At 43.6% G+C, this 19,314-nt stretch overlaps 1 protein-coding gene and 2 long non-coding RNA genes across 4 annotated transcripts; 1 reads left to right on the top strand and 2 right to left on the bottom strand.

Moving 5' to 3' along the window:
- Positions 1–1,831: 1,831 nt before the first annotated feature.
- LOC121626357 lies at positions 1,832–3,483 on the bottom strand. Its single transcript, XR_006007952.1, has 2 exons — positions 2,287–3,483; positions 1,832–2,165 (listed from the first exon to the last, which is right to left on the bottom strand). It is a non-coding gene; the product is annotated as an uncharacterized LOC121626357 (long non-coding RNA).
- Positions 3,484–3,967: 484 nt separating this feature from the next.
- On the bottom strand, positions 3,968–8,786 carry LOC121626356. 2 transcript variants are annotated; one of them, XR_006007950.1, is made up of 3 exons: positions 7,223–8,786; positions 5,712–7,102; positions 3,968–5,639 (listed from the first exon to the last, which is right to left on the bottom strand). It is a non-coding gene; the product is annotated as an uncharacterized LOC121626356 (long non-coding RNA). The 2 variants fall into 2 exon arrangements; XR_006007951.1 differs by having other exon boundaries at positions 3,968–7,102; positions 7,223–7,827; positions 7,957–8,786.
- Positions 8,787–14,358: 5,572 nt separating this feature from the next.
- Positions 14,359–18,672, top strand: LOC121627002 (transcription factor 7-like). Its single transcript, XM_041965760.1, has 7 exons — positions 14,359–14,373; positions 15,021–15,072; positions 15,163–15,266; positions 16,741–16,889; positions 17,869–17,989; positions 18,389–18,496; positions 18,582–18,672. Exons 1-7 carry the CDS (start codon positions 14,359–14,361, stop codon positions 18,639–18,641), a joined length of 609 nt encoding a protein of 202 aa, XP_041821694.1. The 3' UTR covers positions 18,642–18,672.
- The last annotated feature ends 642 nt before the right edge of the window (positions 18,673–19,314 follow it).

Here is a 19,314-nt window from a genome sequence, read left to right as displayed (position 1 = left end):
CAGTGAAATGCTCCCCATCCACTGGCTACAACACAAGCCCAAAGCCTGATCGATCCACCGCCATGCTGGACAGTTGCACAGGTGTTCTTTTCATGAAATTCTGCTGCCTGTTTCCTCCAAACATAACTTTGCTCACTGCGATCAAAAAGCTCTGCTTTAGCTTCATCATTCCACAGGACCTTTTCCCAGAATGCATCAGGCTTGTTCAGATGTTCCTCTGCAAACGACTTTGACTTTTGTGGTGAGGATGCAGGAAAGTCTTCTTCTCATGACTCTTCCATGAAGCTCATATCTGCGCAGGTGTTGCTGCTCAGTAGAACCGTCACTCCAGAGTCTGTTGAATCTTCAGTATTTCTAAAGCTTTGAAATTCACATCACCTGTTCTTTCCTAACGCTGACTGTGAACAAGCCATAGACCTAACAAGCTGACGTAGGTCAGAGACTTTGGCAAAAGTTATGTGAGAGTTCAAATGGCATGGGGTGCCCAAACTTTTACATTGTGGCTGAACACAGACGGCATCAAACATGGGTGTAGTCACTGTGACGTCACCCTCAGGTATCTCAGCTCAGTGACAGTGGCTCCAGCAGTCACCATTTCTGAAGTGACTCCACCAAACTCCTGGCTGATCCAAACATGGGCAAAGAGGCGGAGCGTGGGTGGAGCTGAGACAGACCGAATGAAGCCTGGTTGCTGAAACATAGCAACTAGCTGTCACTCAAAGGGGCCATGTCCATAGTTATGCATAACTACAAGTCTTAATATAACTTTCACAAGTGAGTCATATAAAATCCACTGCCTGTTCAGCTGTCATGAACGGGGAAATTAGCTAGAGAACCCAAAACCTTTTTTCTACCAGGCTGTAAACATGTGTATTCCTGCTGTTAGGTTGGGCGTTTTAATAGGGGGGTCTATGAGGATTGACTGGCTGTTGGAGCCAGCCTCAAGTGGCCATTTGAGGAACTGCAGTTTTGGGCATTTCTGTGTGGAAGGTAACAACAGAGGAGAAGACATCCTCAGACTACCACCATGTCAATATGTAAAATAATGTTTGGAACATTTTGTTGTCATGGGTGTACCAGGTAAGCAGCAGTCAGCTACGTCTGCAGATATACAAAATCATATCACACCAAAGTATCTCCGCTTAAAAATTCTCCAAAGTGGTCTCAGGGGTCCAAACATGTCCACTTCACAAGAAATCAATTACCTGCCCAAACCAATAAAACTATATGCTGGGTTTCCACTTTGTCTTGTTTGTGTTTTTTTTTTGTTTAATTGAAAACTTCTTGCAGTCTTGTACCTATATGACTCCCATGACTTCTCCCCGATCACCTACAAATAAAGGTCTCACCATAAGTAATGATTGTCATTTATCAGTCATTTCTCAGAATATAGAATAGTATAGGAGGAGTTATCACCCTCCTTTGCTGTGACCCATTTTCGACTTTGTGCCTGTTGAAAATTTCACATCCTACCTGAATATTTACCTGAATGGTTCTCCTATTCCAAAAGTCTGTTTTCCAGCTAAACACTTCACACTGCAAGTAGCTTCAGACTCCCCTGCTTCAATAGGACATCACCTCAGTACATCAAGGAACATCGCAGCCATGTTTCTTGGGTAACGCACACGTTCCTTACTTCAGCCTAGAGACACGACGCTGGATGGAGCTACCACTTCCTTTCCTAAATTCACTTTGACATCCTGCAAGTTCATCCTGCCTCTGTTGCAGCTTTCATTTGGTCGGACAAGCAGCCAGACAGGTCTCTCTCGGCAGAATTTATCGGCATCATAAATTCACTTTTTCCTCAGTATCTGTTATTTCAGCTACAACCTTTAGGTCGTTTTTTTTTTTTTTTTTTAACATGCTAGCCCCGGCCAATGCTACCGCGGGCTAACTTAACATCACTGACTTTACTCATATGGACAGGCTTTTAAAAGTAAAAGCAAGGCTCTACTTGAAAAACATGAACTTAACATCACAGCGTTCTCTATGGATAACGATCAGTGGGCTGCCGGACCAAACTAACCTGATAACAGGAGAGTCGATGTACCGAAGCGTCTGTTGCTGCTCCACAGGTCGCTATCGGCAGATGGACGAGCAGCCAGCGGTGCGTCGATCGAGGCAGTCCCCGAGTTACACAGGCTCCACTATCGCCCCCTACTGGCCTGGACATGATCCAACATTGATCCATTTAAAAAGTCAATTCTTCATCAAAATAAGATTTACACACACAAAAGTGACTCAGTTTTGTGTGGGTCACACCTCTCCAAAAAGCCTTTCATTTACCATTCGTTCCATCAGTTTTCGTATGTGCAGTGTTCAGGGTATTGGTCTACAGTTGTTGGTTTGCTTGCATCTTTCTCAGGCTTCCTAATGGGAACATCGACCAAATAAATAATAATAAATACAAATATAAATACAACATATAAATACAATTAAAATCCAATAACTTAAATTAAACTAAAGGGCAGCCATGGATTATTAGAAAATAAATAATGATAAAAAGCTAATATAACACATATATGGTGAAATTAAATTAATTTAAATCCAAATGATGTATTTCTTTTTTAAAAAATCATATTTGAGGACAGCTAATCCACAAGATGGCAGTGATGCGAGACGGACGCCAGCGGCACTAAAACGTAGAAGAAGAGCGGAACCTTTGGTGTGAAGGATATTCAGTCAGACAACATTAGTGTAGGAGCCGTATTGTGTCACTGGTGGATTATTTATCTCTTGCTTTGCTTGGGCTGGTTGCCACGGTGATGCACAGGGCTTGGGTCACATGGGCACTGGGGATGATTGCCGTAGGTGATATAGGGAGCTGGTTTACCTGCACAGCGGAGGAGAGAGAGGAGTGTAGGTAGCCGCAATTTTTGTTGACCGCAACTTTCCATTTTTTCCGCCTTTTGTTCACTTTATTGTTTTGTTACATATTCGCCACCAGTGCACGTTCACCATCTATTAGGCGTGTGTAACCTGAAAGCCGCTGATGTAGCTGTGGAGTTTTGATGTTTTGAAGCATTAAAAGTTTGAAACATTTCTGGACTCAGCGTGCTTGTGAACCAACAGCAGCGCGTCACACAAATATACAGGACCTCATCCTTTCAAACGACTTTAATGACAGGCAAGTCGTTACATTTTGTCAACAAAAAAGGCAACAAAAAAGCGATGCTCACGGCGCAAAGGCATCACCGGGACGCGCAGTAAGTACCGCGGTGTCAAACAAAGACACATCGCCACATCACATCCGTCATGGAGGACAGGTAAGCTCACCTGTTCATGTATGTGGGTGGAGAAGGAATCCGGATTGCATCAGTGTCGAAGTGTCTCCGTTTGGAACAGTTGAATAAGGGATGCTGGTCGGATAAGCAATGTCTGTGCATACGTTTGCTCCGTGCGCTGAATAACGCCCGTGCTTTGTTGCTTGTGTGTGCGAAAGTTTATGACGTTACAAGGAGGAACGCTGATGCTGCCTCGTTGAAATCAATTGCTCTGATTGATTGTGGATGGATTCAAATGTCACAGTTTGCTGAAACTGAATAAAAAATGAGTCAAACAAATGACGGTGCCTCGTGCTCTGACATGGAGTCTGTGAAAAGGGAGAGGAAACTCACTGAAAAAGCTCTGTTGAATAAAATTGAAAGCCTGCAAAATGAACGTAAACGTGTTGTGGATGAAATTAAAGGGTTGATACCACAAATGAAGGATTCACCAGAAATACCATTACTTGCTGTGGAAATGAATGAAGGACATGAAAATGAGGATGACATTAAACCAAGCGACAGTGTTTCAAATGTTGGAAGCCACAAAACATCTCAGTCACAATGCTCTTCAACCTCTTCTGCACGTTTAATGGCAGAAGCCGAGCTGGCAGCCTTAACCACGAGGCACAAATTATTACAGGAAAAGCACGCTTTGGAAGAAGAGGAACAACGCCTGCGCAAAAGGAGAGAAGAGCTCAAACTGAACACTGAAATTGCAGAAAAATGGCAACACTTTAAATTCTCAAGACAAAAAGCACAACAAGTGGAAAAAGGACATCAAAGGTTTCAGATGGAATGAAATCATATTTTGAAAAGGCACAAGCTAAACAGTCACTCAATGTTGATGCAGATGAATTTATTCCACAACAAACTGAAACAAATAAAACTATGAATACAACTTCATATGAACAAAACCAAATGCAACTTCCTATGAGCCCATTCAACACACAAGACTCACATGGACAACAAGGAGTGGATCTGGAAACCAGCAATGATGTTCTTGGCATCATAAGGAAACAAAACGATATAACAACATTGCTAATGCAACAGCAATGCCTCTCAGCCTTACCTAAGAGAGAAATTCCAATTTATGAGTGTGATCCATTAAAATACCACACGTTCATTAATGCTTTTGAGAATGGAGTTGAGAGGAATACAACCAACAGCTGTGATCGTTTACATTTTTTGGAACAACACACAAAGGGTCATGCCAAAGAAGTTGTGAAAACCTGTCAACACATGAATCCAGAACGAGGATTCACAAAAGCAAAAGCTTTATTAAAGGAGCATTTCGGAAATGAACAAAAGATTGCCTTTGCTTACATGGACAAAGCCCTTTCATGGCCTCCAATTAAATCAGAGGACGCAAAGGCCCTGCAGGACTACAGTCTCTTCCTCAGAGGCTGTTGTAACGTCATGGAGGACGTGCAGTATCTTTTGGATATGGATATGCCTTCTAACATGTTGAGCATCATTAAAAAATTGCCCTACAAATTCAGAGACAAATGGAGAAACCGAGCATGTGAGTTGCAAGAACAACACGACCGAAGAGCTAGATTCACAGATATCGCTGACTTCATCGAAAGGCAAGTGAAAATTATGACAGATCCTGTGTTCGGCAACATACAAGACTCTCAGCCAATAGTGATTAGAGGAACAAACAAACCTAACCAAAACAAGCCACAGTTTCGTCCTGGAAACAAGGGGAGCAGTTTTGCTACCACTGTAGGCCCTCTGGAGAACAAACATCAGTCTGCAAGGAAAGAAAAGGAAATTAAACAAATGGCAAGAAAGTATGCATCTGCTGTGGAGGAGGACACACATTAGATGTTTGTGTACAAATGGGAAAAATGCCTCATGAGAGGAAAATAGGCTTCTTAAAGGAAAATGGCATCTGTTTTGGCTGCTTGTGTACAGGACACATCAGTAAGGATTGTCGTAAAAGGATTTCCTGTTCAAGATGTAGCCTTAAACATCCCACTGTACTACACAAGGAACCCGTCAAAGATTTTGAGCAGATGGAGGAGAGGAGCCCAGAGCTGCGTGTTGATAACACACTGATGTCTAGTGGTCTTACAGGGGCTGGAGACCAGGACTGCAAACTGCCTATTGTGCCAGTACAGGTTAAATCTAATAAAGGAACCAAAATTGTCGTCACTTATGCTTTCTTGGACCAGGGGAGCACTGCTGTGTTTTGCACTGAGAGCTTAATGCAAAAGCTCCACCTCGCAGGGAGGAAGGGCCACATTCTCCTTCGAACCATGGGCCAGGAGAAAGTTGTAAGCAGCAACATTGTGTCAGGACTGGAGGTTGCTGCACTGGAGGGGGACAATTTTCTCGAGCTGCCAAGAGCTTATACGCAAGAGTCCATGCCTGTGAACAGAGGAAATATTCCAACTGAAAGGGATATTAAACAATGGTCATATTTGAAAGACATTCACTTACCTCAGATTGATGCATGAATAGAGCTTCTTATAGGAACCAATGTTCCTAAAGCACTGGAACCGCTGGAAGTGGTGTGTAGCGTGAATGATGGACCATATGCTATCCGTACCATGCTGGGCTGGACTGTCAATGGTCCCCTGACTGGAAACAGCAGAGATGCTGGAAGCTGGAAGCATCCACAAGTATCTGTCAACAGAGTTTCAGTCATGAACCTGGAGGACCTCTGGCAGCAACAGTTTAGAGAGGATCAGAGATTCTTGGAGTTTGTCACCAATTCAGCAAGAAAGGTGGAGGGGCATTACCAGATTTCATTACCTTTGAGGAACATTGATGTCAGTATGCCTAATAACAAGAGAATTGTTGAGCAGCGTTTGTACTATTTGAAAAGAAGGTTTCAGAAGGACTCAACATTTCACATTGAGTATAACACCTTTATAAATGACCCGTTGGCTTAAGGCTATGCTGAAAAGGTGCCCATAGAGGAGCTGGACCGTGGTGATGGGAAAGTATGGTACATACCACACCATGGCGTTTACCATCCCACCAAAGGAGAGATCAGAGTTGTATTTTACTGTGGAGCAAGATACCAAGGTACATCACTGAATGCTCAACTTCTACAGGGCCCTGATCTTACCAGCTCTCTGATTGGAGTGGTGACTCGATTTAGGAGAGAACCAGTTGTGATCATGGCCGACATTGAATCCATGTTCCATCAGGTACAGGTGCCTCCTGATGACAGAAATCTCCTCAGGTTCCTCTGGTGGCCAAACGGGGATATGGAGCAACTACCTGCTGAGCATAGGTTGAAGGTGCATTTGTTTGGAGCAACATCATCCCCCAGCTGTGCCAACTTTGCTCTCAGAAAGTGTGCAGAGGACTATGGACATCACTACAGTGAGGAAACAGTGGATAAAATATTGCACTGCTTTTATGTTGATGATTGCCTTGTGTCAGTGGCCACGGAGAAGGAAGCAGTGTTGCTTTACAAGAATTTGGTCTCTTTGTGTTCAAAGGGTGGATTTACTCTCACAAAGTGGTTGAGTAACAGGTCTGGAGTGCTGGAAGCCATCCCAGAGAATCACAGAGCAAAAGGCGTTGAAGGGTTGGACATGGAGCTGGACTCATTACCTGTGGAGCGAGTGCTGGATGTGGAATGGAGTATTAAATCAGACTCAGTTAAGTTCAAGATTGTACTTAAGGATAGACCACTTACCAGAAGAGGAATCCTATCCACCGTCAGTTCCATTTATGACCCCCTTGGAATGCTGAGCCCTGTGGTTTTAATAGCAAAAAAGATCCTGAGAGACCTGTGCAGGAGAGGGATAGGCTGGGATGATACTGTGCCTGAGTCTGTCTCAAAGGAGTGGCTGGAGTGGCTGCAACAGCTGCATCTGTTGGACAGATTTGAGGTCAGTAGATGCATGAAGCCACTAGGCTTTGGAGAAGTGGCTTCAGCACGATTACATCATTTCTGTGATGCCAGCGAACACGGGTATGGAACAGTCACTTACCTGCTGTTGGAAACAAAGAACTTGGAAATACACAGTGCTTTTGTGATGGGAAAGGCTCGAGTAGCACCGTTAAAATGTGTCACAATCCCCAGGATGGAGCTGGTCGCTGCAACTATGGCCAGCCGCATTGATACACTCTGGAGGAAAGAGTTACAGATGGATCTGCTGGACTCCGTGTTCTGGACGGACAGTACATCTGTTCTGAAATACATCAGGAATGAGACTTCTCGGTTCAAAGTTTTTGTTGCAAACCGAGTCTCACAAATCCTCAAGGTTTCCTGTCCGGCCCAATGGAGGTATGTGGACACCAGCAGCAATCCAGCGGATATGGCCTCCAGAGGTGTGAGAGTTGACATGTTTGTTGCTGACGCTACATGGGTGTCAGGGCCTCACTTTCTTTTGCATCCTGAGAGTGAATGGCCTGTTGAGCATGAAGACCTCAATCATCTTTCACCTGGTGACCCTGAGGTCAAAGGTGTTGCTGCAGTGAGTGTTGTCCAGGCCAGGGAAGAGCCTGTAACTCACTTTATTGAATACTTTTCCTCTTGGACAAGTCTGAGGAAAGCGGTGGCATGGCTCTTGAAGATTAAAACCTTTCTCATGTCCTGTGTAAAGAAGAGAAGAGAGTTACACCTGACCTATGCACAGTCTGACATCACCAAAGAAAACCAGACATCTTCTGTGGAAGAGCAGATGAACAATTTTAAGAGGACAGTGGCACAGAGGAGTCTTACAGTGGAAGACTTGGACCAGGCTGAGCTTGCCATCATCAAGTTCTGCCAAGGGAAAAGATTTCCTGAGGAGGTAAACAGCCTGCAGAAAGGGCAGCCTGTTAGGAAGTCCAGTCACCTCCTTAAGCTCTGTCCACAGCTGCAAGATGGAGTCCTGAGAGTTGGTGGTCGGCTCAGTAGATTGTCCATGCCTATGGAGGAGAAACATCCAATAATCCTGGCAAAAGACCTCCACATCGCAGAGCTTCTACTTAGACGTGTGCACCAACAAGTTGGACATGGAGGACGTAACCATATGCTTTCTAAGTTGAGAGAAAGGTATTGGATTGCTGGTGTGAGTTCAGCCATCAGGAGAGTTTTGTCCAGGTGCATCACCTGTCGCCGCCTGAATGCTCCACCAGTTCACCAGCAGATGGCAGACTTGCCCCATGAAAGGATTGTCCCAGATGAACCACCCTTCACTCGTGTGGGTGTAGACTGCTTTGGACCTTTCGAGGTTAAGAGCAGAAGGAGCATGGTAAAGAGGTACGGTGTTATTTTTACTTGCCTTGCCATCAGAGCGGTGCACATTGAGGTTGCATCATCGCTGGATACTACTCCTTTATTAATGCACTTAGGCGTTTCACTGCCAGGAGAGGTCAAGTGCGAGAGCTGCACTCTGACAATGGAACGAACTTTGTAGGAACAGAGCGGGAGCTGAGGAGGGCCATCGAGCAGTGGAATCAGGTGCAGATCCATGATGTCCTGCTTCAGAGGGGAATCCAATGGAGCTTTAATCCACCTACGGGCTCACATCATGGAGGAGCTTGGGAGCGGCTGATATGATCTATCCGAAAGGTTCTCAACTCAACCTTTAAAGTACAAAACTTGGATGAGGAAAGCCTTCATACAGTGCTTTGTGAGATTGAAGCCATAATCAACAGCAGGCCAATCACCAAAGCTTCCATGGATCCGAATGACCTGGAAGCATTGACACCAAATCACCTACTACTGTTGAAGACCTCACCAATGTTACCACCAGGGGTATTCAAACCCTCAGACATATATACACACAGGAGATGGAAACAGGTTCAATATATGTCTGATTTGTTTTGGAGGAGATGGGTGAAAGAATACTTACCTCAACTGCAGGAGCGTCAGAGATGGACAGGAGTGAAGAGGAATCTCGTCGTGGGAGATCTTGTTATCATCATGGACAGCACGGCACCTCGAAACTCTTGGCCTGTGGGACGAATCATACAAAACTTCCCAGATCGGAAAGGATTGGTTCGTCAGGTGCGGATTAAAACCCGGAGCAGCTGCCTGGAGCGGCCCATCACGAAGGTTTGCCTGCTGCAGGAGGCTGAAGCCACTTGAGGCTTTAGTTGTGACTTTGACTTTTGGACCATTATGAGACTCACCTTGGGTTTTTCATTGCATGTGACTTTGACTGGTGAGACTTTGGACTTTTGAGTCATATTGATTCAAGAAGAAAGAAGATTTCACAGTGGATTATTGATGGACATTAATTGTTGAACGTTGTTGTGGTTGAAATTGTTTTTTTTGCATGTGCACGTCTCCTACTTGGTACTGTATGTGAGTAATTATGATTAACTCCATAATTAGGGGCTGGGTTGTAGGAGCCGTATTGTGTCACTGGTGGATTATTTATCTCTTGCTTTGCTTGGGCTGGTTGCCACGGTGATGCACAGGGCTTGGGTCACATGGGCACTGGGGATGATTGCCGTAGGTGATATAGGGAGCTGGTTTACCTGCACAGCGGAGGAGAGAGAGGAGTGTAGGTAGCCGCAATTTTTGTTGACCGCAACTTTCCATTTTTCCGCCTTTTGTTCACTTTATTGTTTTGTTACATATTCGCCACCAGTGCACGTTCACCATCTATTAGGCGTGTGTAACCTGTAAGCCACTGATGTAGCTGTGGAGTTTTGATGTTTTGAAGCATTAAAAGTTTGAAACATTTCTGGACTCAGCGTGCTTGTGAACCAACAGCAGCGCGTCACACAAATATACAGGACCTCATCCTTTCAAACGACTTTAATGACAGGCAAGTCGTTACAATTAGAGTACGTGCGCATTACAAGCGGTCCTTCTAAAGAAACACTTGAAGTCTTGGTCAAACTTCGGACTTTCTACGTCGAAAATGTCAACAGTCAACGTGATGTTTGTTTCCCACTGCTATCACATGCTGCTGTAATGCCCAAATTTCCCCTGCTGGGGATAAATAACGTTTTTATCTTATCTAATCTTATCTTGTCTATCTTATGATGTAAGTAAGAAAAAGGTTGTGAGGATTTCGCCATGAATGAATGAATAAATAAAATAGAAAAATAAAATAAAAAGCCAAAATAAAATTGAATAAAAAAATAATACTAAAATAAAAAATGGAATTGAATTAAAAGTATTGGAGTAATTGAAGTAAAATTATACAAAAAGGCTATATGTGTCATGGTTCTGCTTTTTGTGTTTTCTCTCCTTCCTCTCTGTCAGCAGGTGGAGCGTGAGAAAGAGGCGGGGCCCCACTAGACTCACCTGCTCCTCATCAGTAATCAGCCTGGCTTCTTAAACCACCTCTCCAGTCTCCTCTCTGGTCTCCAGGAAATCCACACATCAGTTTAGTGCGAGACAAGGATTTGGTTTGAGGGACGAGACTGTCACAGGGTGGCCCCGGTCTGCCTTGTTACCGAGCAGGACCACCACAGTGAGAGTAGAGCAGTTATCCTCCACTGTGAGTCCGGGTATTAATATCCTTTATCCAATCATGTGTTGACAAAGTGTTAAACCTCGCTCCATCCTCGCTGTGAACCACTGAGCCTTTCAATCATGATACTATCACCTGTTACCAATCAACCTGTTTACCTGTGGAATGTTCCAAACAGGTGTTTTTGGAGCGGTCCACATCTTTCTCAGTCTTTAGACTCCTGTCACAACGTGTTGCTGCATCAGATTCAGAATAAGCAGATAAATCAATGAAGCTGATGAGCTCAAACAGGAAATATATTGACTTTGTGCTGTTTTCATTTGCGTTTACGTCAGAAACGATCAGTGACTTCACATGCTGAGCTTCATCATTCGATGGCAGCGTGCGTCTGTAGTCGACAATAGATCAGATTTCAAACACAGCTGGAAAACTGCCACTGTATCTGAATTCCACTTTTCTTCACCAGTCTTCCTCTTGTTTTTCCACCCTGACCTTTGACCTCGCCTTCTCCCTCAAGCCTCTCTTTTTTTCTTCCTCCCTCAGGTTTTGTGTGTCAGAGGTGAACATCCCTGTGGTTGTGCTAGCACAGCTGTCAGAAATACTTAAATCACAGCAAAAAGAAACCAGTCGGGAAAATATTAAACTGTGACTTTTGGCACATTCTTCATATTTTATATCAAATGTAAAATATCTGAATTTGACATTGTTGGCTGTCAGTAAATCACAATGGAATAATAATAATAAAAAAAAAGTGACAGAAGTTTACGAACAATTTCTCCAACATGTATCAGTGTTTGTCGAGGGCAAATGACAGGACTAATGCTAATTGCAATTTGACGACATTAATTAGTAATTGCCACCAATGATTCAACATTTAACCCTTAAATGACCCTTAAAAATCCATCCTGATTTGTCCCTCGTGGCCAAAAATGTCCCTTTCACAAAAACTGGTATAAAAATATCATACATTTATATTTTTTTCCACTTTAAATGATTGAATCTTTTAAAACTACTTCTGCCTGATACATACATATCAAATATTAAGCAATTTCGTTCCAACCAAGGAGGAGCACACCAGGCTGGAATCAATTAATCAGCTGATCTCAGTCTTCAGCTGATAAGTAATGATCCCTTGATGTTGATTGGTTGGCCTGGTGTGCTCCTCTTTGGTTGGAACGAAAACCTGCAGCCACACGGCCCTTTATGGAATCAGTTTGACATATGTGATCTAGAGAATGTTCCCTTGAAGGTCTTCGTGATGTCCTCCTTGAGGGCCAGGCTGAAGAGTGCAGCGTGAGGCTCTGAATGACTTCGCCGATCAGCTGTATGGACTGTCTCATGGTGCTGTCACTCTGTTTCACTAACTGTAGCATTGCCTGGATCAAGCCTGGGTCTGCTGTGATGTAGCTTGAGCCTGTATCCGTTCTTTCTCAAGGGCGATTTCAGCCTGCTGGGCTACAACTTGGGCTTGTATGCGCTCCCTCTCCAGGGCAGCCTCCTCTTGACACCTGACAATGTCAAACAGTTTGGCGTTGCTGCCTCTTGACCCGGTCGAGCTGTCTGAGTTTGGGCTGTCAGGTCTGAGTCGAACTATGTCGCACTGGCTGCGGTCCTGGTCTTCTACATGGTCATTGTCTGTGCAGTCAGGTACGTCAAACCTAGCTGGCAGTCTGAACTGAGGCTGAATGGCTGCGGTCAGTCTGACTATATTATCTTCACTGTGGCTGATGGGTACATCAGCTCGGGTGCTCGTCCTATGATAGGCTAGACTGGCAGTGCTGTGAGTGCGTTGACCCATTGAGTTATGGCTGGTATGGGTTCCAGTGACATACTTATCTAGATACTTGGGTCTGTTCAGGGTACGTTTGGGGCGTGCTGGAGCTTTGTCTAGTCTACTACTAGCCATAGTAGCTATACTAAATCCCTGTCCGGCTCGAAGGACCAGAAATTGTGGTGGCGGTGACTGAATCTGAAATTAAATTAAAGCAAGGACTGTATATTAACTAAACCCAAAAAATATGGCGCTGTGTACAGCCACCGGCGTACCTCTATGTACTTATAATTTACAGTGGACACTTAATTAAATAACTTCGGGAAGGAGGCAGACTGTAATTCCAAGACAATTATATATGTAACACAGATGCAAAAAAAATCCATATGTGACAGGGCCGGAGTTGATGGGGATTTTATATGCATGTTTAATATTGTGCTGCATGTTTTTATTTAACTTTTATGTAACTTTATGCCTTTATTTAACTTGTGTTTTAATTTTGCAGTGTTTAGAAAATGCATGCTTTTACTGGGTTGTGTTTTTAATGTGTGCAGTTGCTATCCTCACATGCATGTTTTCCTATTGCCCCTGAACGCAGCACACTGCGCAAGCCCCGGGGCAGAAATCAGCAGATCAACAACAGGTGCGGCGTATCGGACAGGAAGAAAAGTAGAAGAAGGGAGAGAGAGCGGGCACACGACGAATTCAATAACAGTGACGATGTCTGCCGAAAACACAGACCATCACTCGTTACCTTGGTCCCAGTAGACAACAGCCGATGATACCAGCTAACGGTCCTAGTTAGCCAGCAACAGACCTCCGGTCCTCGCCAACGACGACACGAACCAACGCCGCTAGCCAGCCCGCAGCAAAACTCCGGTCCAGTAGCAGACGATCTGAGCTAACTTCCCTCAGTTAGCTAGCAACAGTCCTTCGCTCCGTCTTCTTCACGAACACACACTAAATACTCTACCATTCATTAAACGTAACGAAAGGGATTCACACTGCACTGCTACGGTCACTAACCACACTAAAAAAGGGACAGTTAACGAAACACGACTTAATACTTCTCTCCCTCGCGTCTATGCTCTGGCGTCTTCTCGGCGAGCGCGAGAGCGAGACTTATCCCACAATGCAACAGGTGTATAAACATAACAAACTACGTGCATCATTCAAATACTGTAGAAACATAGGACAAATGAATTCTCGACGGAGAATATTGGAATCACATGCATATTCCACATCAATGAAAATAAATGAATTAAAATAATAAATTCTACCATTAAAGTCAGGGCGAGAATACGAGAACTGAACTAAAGGGCTTATAGGCTACTGAACAAAACAAAGGTTTAAATCTAAAATCTAACATGAGCCTTCACTACATTCAGCATGAACAATCCAATGTCTCATAGAATCAGAGATCAGTCCCAGGAGATGTTTTACTGCACAGCCAGTACTTCTACTGCATGAAGCTGACAATACTGCTGTACTTTTACTGCATGAAGCTGACAATACTGCTGTACCTTTACTCCGGTAGAATTTGGAATGTAGTGGAACATTTACTTCAGTAAAGGATCTCAATCTGAAATCTTTTTCCACAACTGTCTCTGTGCAGCGTATTGTTCAGTTTTTGTCTGATCTTAGCCTCATTGTTGAGCATAAAAACTGTCAGCCGAGTGTGTAACAAGAATATGAGCAGCGGCAGTGGAAGAGCCCAGGGCAAAAATGACTGTGCTGAATGAGTGTGTGTGTGTGTGTGTGTGTGTGTTAAGGTCTTATTGTCGGGGGGTCGGGGTGTTATAAACATCCCAACATGATATAATCCCACCAGTCTGCAGAGTCTGATGATCTGACAGTCAGCTTTGTCCTCCACTCACTTCTACCACTACTAATAACAAGAAGAACATTTTTTATTATGACTCAACAGATGGAGCAAATGCCCAGCAGAGAGGTAAGTAGTTATTAATTTATTATTATTATTATTAGGAAGGTATTTTTTATAAACATTATAAAAGGGAAAAATCACTTGGATCATTATCAATCATTATTTTATCTTATTTTATCTCTATCTCTCTCATTTCCTTTGTCAAAAATCTTTTGAAGTATATTAAGAAAAGTGTTTATTTTATTATTATTGTTATTGCCAAGGCTCACCTTTCCACAGCTTTCAACACACCCATTTATTCTATATATGTACCTCAGCAAAAACCCAAATGTTTATCACACAAATTTGAATTAATCTACATTTCACAGGATTTTTAAACTACTATTTTAAACTATTATCCTACTATATCTATATATAACAACTGTAGCTAATGTTAGTATATGTGTTCTTATAAATACATCAATTAACTTATTTACGATGATAAATTTAACTTATTTAAATTTAAGTTATTCATTTATCACTGTTTCACAAGATTTTTTTTTTACTTTTCTCGGTTTTGTTACTTTTAAAGAAACTTGACTGATTATCAACTCTGCACCAAAACTCTATTAATCCAGTCATGTGTTATTTAGTTATGTAACAATTATTTCTTAAATAAATTGATCTCCTGCAACAGTGACTGTAAATTCATTGGCTTATTGATCTTGTTGCAGGAGATTGGTGTGATAAGTGGACTGAATCTGAAGCCTGCAGATCTGACCTATGGTGGGTAACACGACCAAATATGATGAAATATAAACATCCACACACACACCTTTTTAAAAACGACTTCCTTGTTTATTTGTCATGTTTCAGGTAAACCTGAGATGCTTGACTGGGATCTGCCTCAACAGCAGTACCTGGATCTGATCAGCAGGGGGCGAAACAAACCGTCACACACTCAGACTGCTGCTGCTGCTGTGAGTGTGTGTGACCCTTCAAGCCAATACTTTCCCCTTCAAAGACAATTAGTGTTAAATGTAACCCCCGCGGGCCGTGTGTGTGTGTGTGTGTGTGATTTTAGCCATCTTGGCAGTATGTTAGCCATCCTACACTGTTAGGGAAACACAGCTGAGAGGAAAAGCAGATGAAAGCTACCAGCGGCTGTCTCTTTCTATCTGACACCGCTCCTACTGCTTCTTCCTGGAATTACAACATGAAGCTCCACATTATATACTGTAGATCAGGTGTCCTCGCTCAGAGGTCTGCATCTGGTTTTTATTCAAGGTCAGAGGTCCGGATCAATTGGCGACAGCGATGCAAGATTTCATCAGTGAATTAACGTCTCATCTCTTGTGATAGGGCAGCATGAATGTGAGGCAGACGAGGCTCAGACAGTTTGTCCACATTTATTTCGGACTCTGTCAATTTCTTGCAACTTCCCACACACTGGTTATTATGTTTTGGAGAAAAATCTGTATCTGTGATTTAGGAGCTGACTGTAAATTCTCAGATATAACCTTAATGTGTGAACTCAACAACGCACAACGCTCTGCAGCAGTTAACGTTACCGTGACGATGTGACGATGAGGAAATGAGAGACGGGAGATGGAGACGGGATCGCAGTGAATGACCTCCAGCTACACTGAATATTCACTGTCACTAATAATTCATTGATCAATAGTAACTCCATAGCAACAGAGAAAACATTACACTTCATGACGTATGCAGCCTGTTATGAAGTGAACCTGAGGTGGTAGCGGTCCTCACCTGCATCTGTTTAAAGGGCCAAGATGTTTCTAAGGAGACACTGTGAGGGCCACACTGTCAAAGCAACAAAAGACATGTATGTAAGCCTAATTAGCCTATTATTGTGTCATATTTTCCCTTTCTTATCTTACTTTTATGAGTCCATCTTCTGAAACAGAATGAAAATCCAGGATGAGATGCTGAACTAGAAAAAGCTCTCAGACCTCCACCAGGGAGGCAGCTGGCACCCAGTACAACATCCACAGTTGTGCTACTACAGTGAATGAGTCCTGATCTTAACAAAAACTCCTCTTCAGGATCCAGGAGGCATCAAAAATACTCAGATTGAGACTCCATGCAATAGTTGGCCAATGGAAATAAACCCAAATGAAGCGTCTTGCGTCGAAAAGACGACTTCACACATCCCAGACTGCTGATGATGATGCCGCTGCAAAGTCAATCATTGATGTTTGGCCGAAGATGTTCTATTACCAAGTACACTATGCTGGAACCTCTGGGTTTCTCCATCGTTAACCACATACACCAACAACTATAGAATGCCTGATGGGGGGAAAAAAATAAAAAATCTAAATATCCGAACTGGACAGCTCGAAGAAATAACGTATGTAAAAATCACATTTTCATGCTTGACAATGTAAAACACTTAAACTTTAAAATTTGAATTTTCTCTGTGTCCCTCTTCAGCCATCCGTCCATCCTCTCATCCCTCTCCTCATCTACAGCGACAGACATTTCCCTCCTTCCTCCCCGTACAGCCAGCCAATCAGTGCTGCCCAACAGGCAGACGCCCACTCCGCCTCGCCGCCATGTTGCCATGGCAACAGTGTCACCAGGTGAGTTTGTGATGCTGAGGTAAATCTGGCTGATATCACATGCTAGTTATACTAGAATAGCTTATGTTTGACCAGTCTCAACACACAAGACCAAGAATAAACTGAGACCAGAAATCTGGACTCAACTGACAATGAGTACAATAACCGACCCCATTCCAGCAGGTGAGTTTCAACAGGAGGCATGAATGCAGGCCATAACAAAGGAGAGATGGAGTAAACTGTGCTGTTAACACATCAATCAAATCAACAATAAGGTCGATTCAGGTTGAGGTTGGTGTTAAGTTACGCGTAACAAGTGGAAACTGTCAAAAAACATGTCTGAAATAGACCAGTTCAGACCAGTTCTGTCCCCCCAACATGGCAGAAAGCCCCACTGTCAGCACATGTATACTACTGCAGTACTACTACTGCAGAGAAAATGAGTGACTTCCACCACTACTACTGATACTGCACCACTGCAACCATGAACACTAAAAGAACTAGTAATAAACGTACTGCTGTTACTATTTCTACTACAACCACTACTGCTACTACTGTAGTAGCAGTTCATAGAAGTAAACTGTCGCTCCTACTACTTCTACTGCAACCACATCTTCTACTACGACTACTACCATTGCTACTGTAGCTACCTTTACTACAGCGACTACTGCTGTAGTATCAGGTACTGCTACAGTACTCTTAGTACTACTGCGACTCAACAAGAACTACTGCTGCTGCTGCTACTTCAACCACAGCTGCTACTGCTAGTAGCTAGTAGTAGGTACTACTCTGGTACAACTCCTACACTACACACTACTTTCACAGCAACAACAACAACTACTACTACTACTAGTATTCCTACTGCTGTGATAACTGCTGTTATGACAGGTACTCTCTGTTTGTGCAGTAGTACTGCAGTAGTGCAGTGGGTGGAGCTGGATGACCTCCTCTCTCTCTCTCTCTCTCTCTCTGTGTCCTGTATGTCTCTCGCCCTCAGCAGACAGCTCGTGAAGAAGCCTCTGAATGCCTTCATGCTCTATATGAAGGAGATGAGACACAAAGTGCTGCAGGAGGGACGCGAGAGAGAGAGCGCCGCCATAAACCGCATCCTGGGACGCAGGGTGAGACCCCGTCCTCCGGCCGGCCCTGAAAACATCACAGTGATGTCATTGACGCATCGACACCATCGTCATATCATTACAGTAAATACGAATCTACGGCCAGCAGGTGGTTAGCTTAGCTTAGCATAAAGTCTGGAAGCAGGGAGCAACAGCTAGCTTGGCTAACACAACTACGGTAAGCTAGCAGCACCTAATGCGCATCTGCCGGACTGTCTGCAGCCTTCCAGCAAGTCCCCGCTCCCCACCAAAAATACAGTCCGGCACACGACCCCCGTAAAACCGCCGTCATTTCTACACTTTTCTACACAGGTTTGCACAGATTGAACAACTGCGATGTAACATGTTGATCAGTAACCAGCGTCTGTCGCTCTGTAACCAGCGTCTGTCGCTCTGTCTCAGTGGCACGCTCTGTCGCACTCTGAACAGTCCAAATACTACGACCTGGCCCAGAAGGAGAGGCTGCTTCACATGCAGCTGTACCCCGGATGGTCCGCCAGGGACAACTACGTATGTACTGCGCCGTGTGTCGACCATGTGTACTGTGTGTGTGTTTCAGCCGGGCTTCAGTTCCGTCTTCTTCTTTTCTTTGCAGGGTAAAAGGAAGAGGAAGCAGAGCCAGCAGCCTGCAGGAAGCTGCCCCGGGTGGCGTTAAAAAGAACAAAATAAAAGACTTCTGCCATCTTTAATGCCTGTGGTGTGTGTGATGTGTCAGCTCAGGAATATTACTACCACTGCATTACTGGTACTACTGCTGCTGTAGTAGTAGGTGCTACTACAGACATTAGGAAACAAATACTAAATAAAATAAAAACTGTGGAGCGAGCCGGTGACACGAAACCTTCAGTGAAACTCTTTTTTTTTACTTTTCTAAACACTTTCTTGTGCAAATTGTCAGAATACAGTAAAAAATATTTAATTTTAATATATTTTATTTTTTAGAGTTTTTGAACTTGCATACAAGTACAAACAATGATGAATCAACAAACTGGTAGTGTACTACTACTTCTACTGTCACTGCTACTTGTACTACAACAACAAGTGTGATGATGTGGTGACACACTTATTTAAGTGTAGCTGACCTCGGACTGTCCTGTGTGTGTGTGTGTGATAGTGTACGAGTCCCACTGAGCTGAGAATGAGGTGATCTGTTGTGGTTTTTCCTGCAGCTGGACTCTCGGTGCTGGATGGGACCCCTGTAGAGACAACACACAGTCATGCTTAAATCACTTTTGGGGACGTGACCCCGACACTGACATGAGACTAAACCTAATTCGACCCTAAAATTTAATTACTTATGAACACACACACAACCTTGTCAGTTGTGT

This window comes from Chelmon rostratus, chromosome 23, assembly GCF_017976325.1.
Source record: "Chelmon rostratus isolate fCheRos1 chromosome 23, fCheRos1.pri, whole genome shotgun sequence".
Lineage (NCBI taxonomy): Eukaryota > Metazoa > Chordata > Actinopteri > Chaetodontiformes > Chaetodontidae > Chelmon > Chelmon rostratus.
Note: the sequence above shows the minus strand (reverse complement) of the source record. Positions and strands in the feature narration are given on the sequence as shown.

Bases quoted from the DNA above. Each gene is read 5' to 3' on its own strand.
- LOC121627002 (XM_041965760.1), top strand. The intron at 15,267-16,740 runs GTGAGTGTGTGT...GTCCCTCTTCAG, and splicing joins CTCAGACTGCTGCTGCTGCT to CCATCCGTCCATCCTCTCAT. The intron at 16,890-17,868 runs GTGAGTTTGTGA...CGCCCTCAGCAG, and splicing joins CATGGCAACAGTGTCACCAG to ACAGCTCGTGAAGAAGCCTC.